This window comes from Belonocnema kinseyi, chromosome 4 (genome assembly GCF_010883055.1).
Source record: "Belonocnema kinseyi isolate 2016_QV_RU_SX_M_011 chromosome 4, B_treatae_v1, whole genome shotgun sequence".
Lineage (NCBI taxonomy): Eukaryota > Metazoa > Arthropoda > Insecta > Hymenoptera > Cynipidae > Belonocnema > Belonocnema kinseyi.
The window spans coordinates 73,768,358-73,774,391 of NC_046660.1; the positions used below are offsets into that span (position 1 = coordinate 73,768,358).

Genomic DNA, 6,034 nt, shown 5'->3' on the forward strand with positions numbered 1-6,034 from the left:
TCAGAAAGATGTGACTTTCTATACAAGTTTTTACTTTGTTTTGGCTTTCAAATTATGAACAAATAATAAATAAACATCAGAGAGAATAATTTTTTTAATGTTCTCTTTTCTTAAATATACTTTTTTAAAATAGAACCGAATATTTGAAATAGTCTTCAAAATTTCGATATGGATCATATCGGATGTAAATTTTTCTTGTAGTAGTTACTGAGAGCCTTTTTGTTTAAATTTTTATTTTTAGCAAAATACTAAAAATGCTTTTAAAAGAATGAAATAATATTTAAAAGTGATTCTTCTTGATGTCAATGCATTATATGTAGATAATTAAAAGTCAAAGAAAAGCTGAAACTTTCAGAAAAACTACAGATTTCTAGCATTATTCAAAGACAATATTATTAAAAATAATAATTCATTGTTTAAGCAATTAAGTTGTTTGACTTGAATTAATTATAAACTGTTGCTAATTGAAAAGTGGATATTTTCAGAAAATAGCAGCTTTTTAGCACTATTTAAAGAGAATATTATTATAATTGATAATTAGTTCTTTAAAGAATTATGGTTGTTAAATTAGCTCACTCGAATTCAAAATGGATCGAAAATCTAAATGAAAATTTAAGAGCAAGTTAAAAAATTCAGAAATAAACGCGACTTTATAACTCTATTCTGAGATAACATTACTATAAACAATACTAAATTTACTCAAACAATTTATTTTAAAATTTAACTATCAGTACCAAACCCTATTTCATGCATCAGAAGCAATTTATACTAAAAAAAAATAGTAATTAGCGCCAAAAACTCGAAAACCCTGATTTTTTTACTTATGGGTTTATTTTGGGACTCTATAAAACAGACTTATGGGGGCGAAATTCGCAAAATAATTTTTAGATTCGTATTCCACGACTAATTGAGAAGTAAAACCTTGAGGGTCAATTCAATACACCAAAAATTGACCGTTCAGAATAAAAAATACCAAAATGTGTTTTTTTCTTATCCGAAATACGTGTTAAACTTTTAAAAAATGGATTTTTTTATGGAAGCAAACAAATTTATGGGGGATATGCATGAAAATTCGAAAAAAAAATGTTTTGACTGCATTTCTGGACCATCAAAATTGACATGCAATGCATCATTTTATTAAAAAACATTTGCTGTTGTATAAAAATGTGTAAATAAAAAATAAAATGTATATAAATACTGAAATGCAATTACTACAGTTGTACAATAAAATCTACGGTATCGATGCCATCGTCCAAGGATAAAACCCTGTCGAGTGTGGGTCATTTCCACGGAGGTTTCGTTTTCAGTTGATCCTGTCTTGCGACTACCTTCTGAGGCACTGGTATATATTCACTTTCATCGTGAACACTAGTCTGTGAAGAAGTTCGCGTATGTATAAAAAAAATAATTTCTATAAGAATAAATTCGCTAACAACTTCACTCTCTTTTTCATAGAAATTCGTCTAGTGCGTATTTGAAAATTAAATAATAATAATTTCATTCAATTGTGGGATGAATGGCGCAAATGCAGGTCTGATACCAAAAACTCAAAAGAATTCCTAGCTGCTGGCCAATCACAAATTACTGTAGGAAGTGTGAATCGATATAGTTTAAGTCATCCCGTCCAGATGACGTCTTCATATGAAAAAAGAGTGTTGATAAAAATTAATTTGAAGAACGAAATAAAATCATAACTTTAATCGAGTATTTTAGTCTTCAGGGGGGCCGTTGAGAAAAACGATTTCCGCTCATTTTCCGGTTTTTTTCCGGGCTCGCAAAAATATTTCACGGTCATTATTATACAAAAAATGATGATAAGACTTACATTTTTTCATTTGAAGTAATCAAAACTGAACTACAAATTAAAGCACTCAAAGTCGAACTCTTTTGAATTTTAAAGTTTTAAAATTGAAAGCTACAAATTGTTTAATTTAAAAACTTAATAATTTAAACGTACACAATGGAAGCTTTTAACACTGTCCACTTGAACAATCTTAATCTAAATTCCATTGAACTGCAAAATTTAAGATTTTTGACTACTCTAATTTGAACGTTCAAAGATTTCTAGTTATAAAACATGATAAATAAATTAAAAATATGCATTCAATGATAATATTAAAATAATATAATATAAAGAATAATGATAGAAAATAATAATATACAATAAATATATAATATAAAAAAATAAATAAAAATTTCATCCCTTCAACTCAATAAAGGTGCTAAAAAAGAAAAATTACATCTTCCAATTCAGAAAAAAATGTTGTGGCTTCCATAACTATAAAAAATTTAAAATTTTCCTTTTAAAATTCAATAAAAATTAAAAAAGAAAATTTCCTCCCTACCAAGTCATTAACAATCTTATAAACAAAAAAAGTCCCTCTTATAATTCTGAAAAAAACCTAATAATAATTAACTAATAATACTACTTAGTAATCGACTCAATACAACTGTTAAAAAGAAAAATAGCCTCTTTCAAAACAAAACAAAATTACCACTCTAAACTCTATAAGAATCTTTTTAAAAATTCCCGCTTCCAATTGAGAAAAATATTACCACCAAACTATGAAATATTGGTTTTAATCATTGATATTTTGAAATAATATTTAAAAATTAATATTTAAGTCCTTCTTTCAGTTCATAAAGAATTAAATATCGAAATTTCCTCTTTTCCGAGTGAGTAAAAATGTTAAACCCAAAAAATTACCATCTTTCAATTCAAAAAAAAAGATTGAAATAAACGAAATATGAGAAAATGAATAAATAAATAGATAGAAAAAAATGTCATCGGTTCCAAACTTATAAAAATATAAAAAGTTCCCTTTTAAAATTCAGTAAAAAATATTTTTAAAATCCTCCTTTCAAGTCACTAAAAATCTTATAAACAAAAAAGTCCGTCTTAAAATTCAGAAAAAACCGAAATCTTCTATTTTCTATATCAATGAAAATGTTGAAAATAAAAAATTGCCCTCTTCCAATCCAGCAAAAAAATGAAAACAAATATTTCCCCCTTAAACTCAATAAAAATGTTTAAAAAAATGGCCTCTTTCAATTAAAAAAAAAAAAATTGACCACTTCCAACTCTTTAAAAATATTTTTAAAAATTTTCCGCTTTCAATTCAGAAAAAATTATAATAAAAATTTTCTTCCTTCCATGTCGTTAAGAACTTTAAAACCAACAGAAAAAGTCCTTCCAGTTCATTAGAAACTAAAAATCAAAATTTCCTCTTTTCCAACTCAATAAAAATATGAAAAACCACATAATTACCCTCTTCTAATTCAGAAAAAAGATTGAAAGAAATAAAATGTTAGAAAATAAATAAACATGTATAATAATTTTATAATAATATAATATAAATATGACATAAAATAAAAAATAAGAATAAGATAATATAAATAATAATGTAATAATATATAATGGAAACAGACAAAAATAAATTTTAACACTTCAACTCAATGAACATGCTAAAAAGGAAAAACTGTATATTCCAACTTAGAAAAAAAAATTCCCTCTTTTATTTAAAAAAAATTTTTTTTTAATTTCCTCGCTTCCAAGTCACTAAAAATCTTATAAACAAAAAAGAGTACCTATTTCCTTTACGAAAAAAAAAACGAAATCTCCTATTTTCAACATCAATGAAAATGTTAAAAATAAAAAATTATCCTCTTCCAATTAAGAAAAAAGGTTGAAAAACAAAATTTCCTTCTTCAACTTAATAGAAAAATTAAGAAGAAACCTTTCAATTTAAAAAAATGGCCTTCTTCCAACTCTATAAAAATATTTCAACAAATTTTCCGCTTACAATTCAGACAAAATTAAAACCAAACTTTTCCTTTCATCCAAGTCGCTAAAAATTTGGAAATAAAAAAAATTCCTTCCAGTTCATAAAAAATTAAAAATCGAAATTTGCTTTTTTCCAGTTCATAAAAATATTAAAACAAAAAATTACCCTCTTCTAGTTCAGAAAAAAGATTGAAATAAATATTTATAATAGTTTTATAATAATATAATATAAAAAATAATAATAAATAGTAATAATAATAATGAATAATAAATAAAATACAATTTAAAAAGAAAATTTCCTCTCTTCCAAGTAACTAAAAATCTTATAAGCAAAAAAAGCATAAAAAGATCGAAAACTAAAATTTCCCCCTTCAACTTGATAGAAACTTTAAAAGAAAAGATGGACTCTTTCAATTGAAAAAATGGACCGCTTCTAATTCTATAAAAATCTTTCAAAAAATGTCCGGCTACCAATTCAGAAAAAATTAAAAAGGAAACATCCTCCCTTCCTACTCACTGAAAGAATTAGAAATAAAAAATTATTCTTGATCCAATTCAATGAACATTGGAAATGAAAATTTTCTGCTTTCTGGCTCGATAAAAATCTTAAAAATATAAAATGTCTCTGCCAACTCAAGAAAAATTAAAAACTGAAATTTCCTCATTTCAAGCTAAATAAAAAATTTTTAAACACAAAATTTTCCTTTCAACTGAATAAAAATGTAAGAAACAAAAGAGTTCCTCTACCAAAGCGAAAAAAAATTTTTAATTAAATACCAAAATTTCTTCCCTATTCTTTTAAAATAAGAATTGTGAAATTCAAACGTTTTTTATACATAAATTTCTTTGAGTTTATTTTAATTTTTTAATTTTAAGTATTTCTAAATTAATAGTTCATAATTTATTATTTAGAAATATAAATTCTACACTTTCATTCACAAATTACACATTTTTTAAATGGAACAATAAGAATTGTAACGTTTAAAGTTAAAATTTAGCACTTTAAAATTTTAACAATTCAATGTTTTTCTATATCAAACAGTTCAGTTCTAAATTGTTTAGTGTAGAATATTTGAATTTCAATGGACCGTTTTAAATAAACAATAAAATATTCAAAAATTGTTCGTTTTTTTGTCAAGAAATTTCAAATTAAATGGGTTCAAAATAAAATATTTTAGACTGAAATAATATTTTATTATGATTCGAAACTGAATAAAATCGACTAATTATGAATTTATTATTTATCAATTATTCTTAAATTTGGAACAGATTCAGAATCATCTTGTAAAATAAATTAGGGTTCGATTTTAAACACTCGGACTACAGTTATGTTTAAAAAATCATTAATTTATTTTATTTATCCAAAATTTTCAAATTCAAACGCTTTTAAATGTTCAAGTCTTCAAAACAGCATTTTTTAATTTTTTAAACTGAATATATAGAATTAAAAAAGATCAAAAATATAAAACTGGTAAAGAAAAGATTTTAGAATTACGCGTTGTAAACTCAATCATTTCACAAATGAAAAATTCAAGAAAAAATCCCAGTTTCCCTGTTCAGGTGGCCACCCTGAGTCTTCGAAAAGTAAATTTAAAATTAAAAAGTGTCTTCAGAGAATGTTAATTATATAAAATAAAATAAAAAAGTATAATCGAGTAAGAAAATTATATCAGAAACTCACCTCAGAAGTTGGATGCCACGTAATACTGTCTTCACTTAAAATACTTAATTCTTTCTTAGAATAATGCCTTCTTGGAAGGTCTTTACAACGGGGACTCATGTCATTTTCTGAAAACTTTGCTTTCGTAAATTCATCCCTTGATTGCTGCATGTCTAGAATCTAAAAAAAAAACTACTTTTTATTCTGCTCAGTACAATAAAAAGTCAGTGTCCAAGCCTCGGAAACAATTTAGAAATAATAAAGAGTCATCAAATTTTTTAAAGAATAAATCCAGAGGTTTAATATTTTTTAAATCTGATATGTGTTCAAGATAAAATAGTGTCACTTGAGATCCGTAAATATCATCTGAAATCTTGTAATTTATTTCGAAATCCTATCAATTCCTTAAATATTATGCAATTTCTTCAAATAAAAAATATAAATGAAAAATGTTGAAATTTTATCATTTCTTTGAAATCCTATGAATGCCATAAATACAATAAAATCCCATGAATCCCTTGAAATTTCATTTAATTTATTCGAGAAAGTTCTGTAGAAATTCGTTAGAATCTCTTGAAATCATTTAAACA

At 24.6% G+C, this 6,034-nt stretch overlaps 1 protein-coding gene across 1 annotated transcript in view; it reads right to left on the reverse strand.

Moving 5' to 3' along the window:
• Positions 1 to 518: 518 nt before the first annotated feature.
• Positions 519 to 6,034, reverse strand: part of LOC117171949 (uncharacterized protein PFB0145c-like) — a 40,600-nt gene continuing 35,084 nt past the window's right edge. The window contains exons 8-9 of the mRNA XM_033359630.1: positions 5,466 to 5,624; positions 519 to 1,373 (exon numbers count right to left, since the gene is read on the reverse strand). Coding sequence (XP_033215521.1) covers positions 1,281 to 1,373; positions 5,466 to 5,624 — 252 coding nt within the window. The 3' untranslated portion in view covers positions 519 to 1,280. The remainder of the gene's footprint in view (positions 1,374 to 5,465; positions 5,625 to 6,034) is intronic.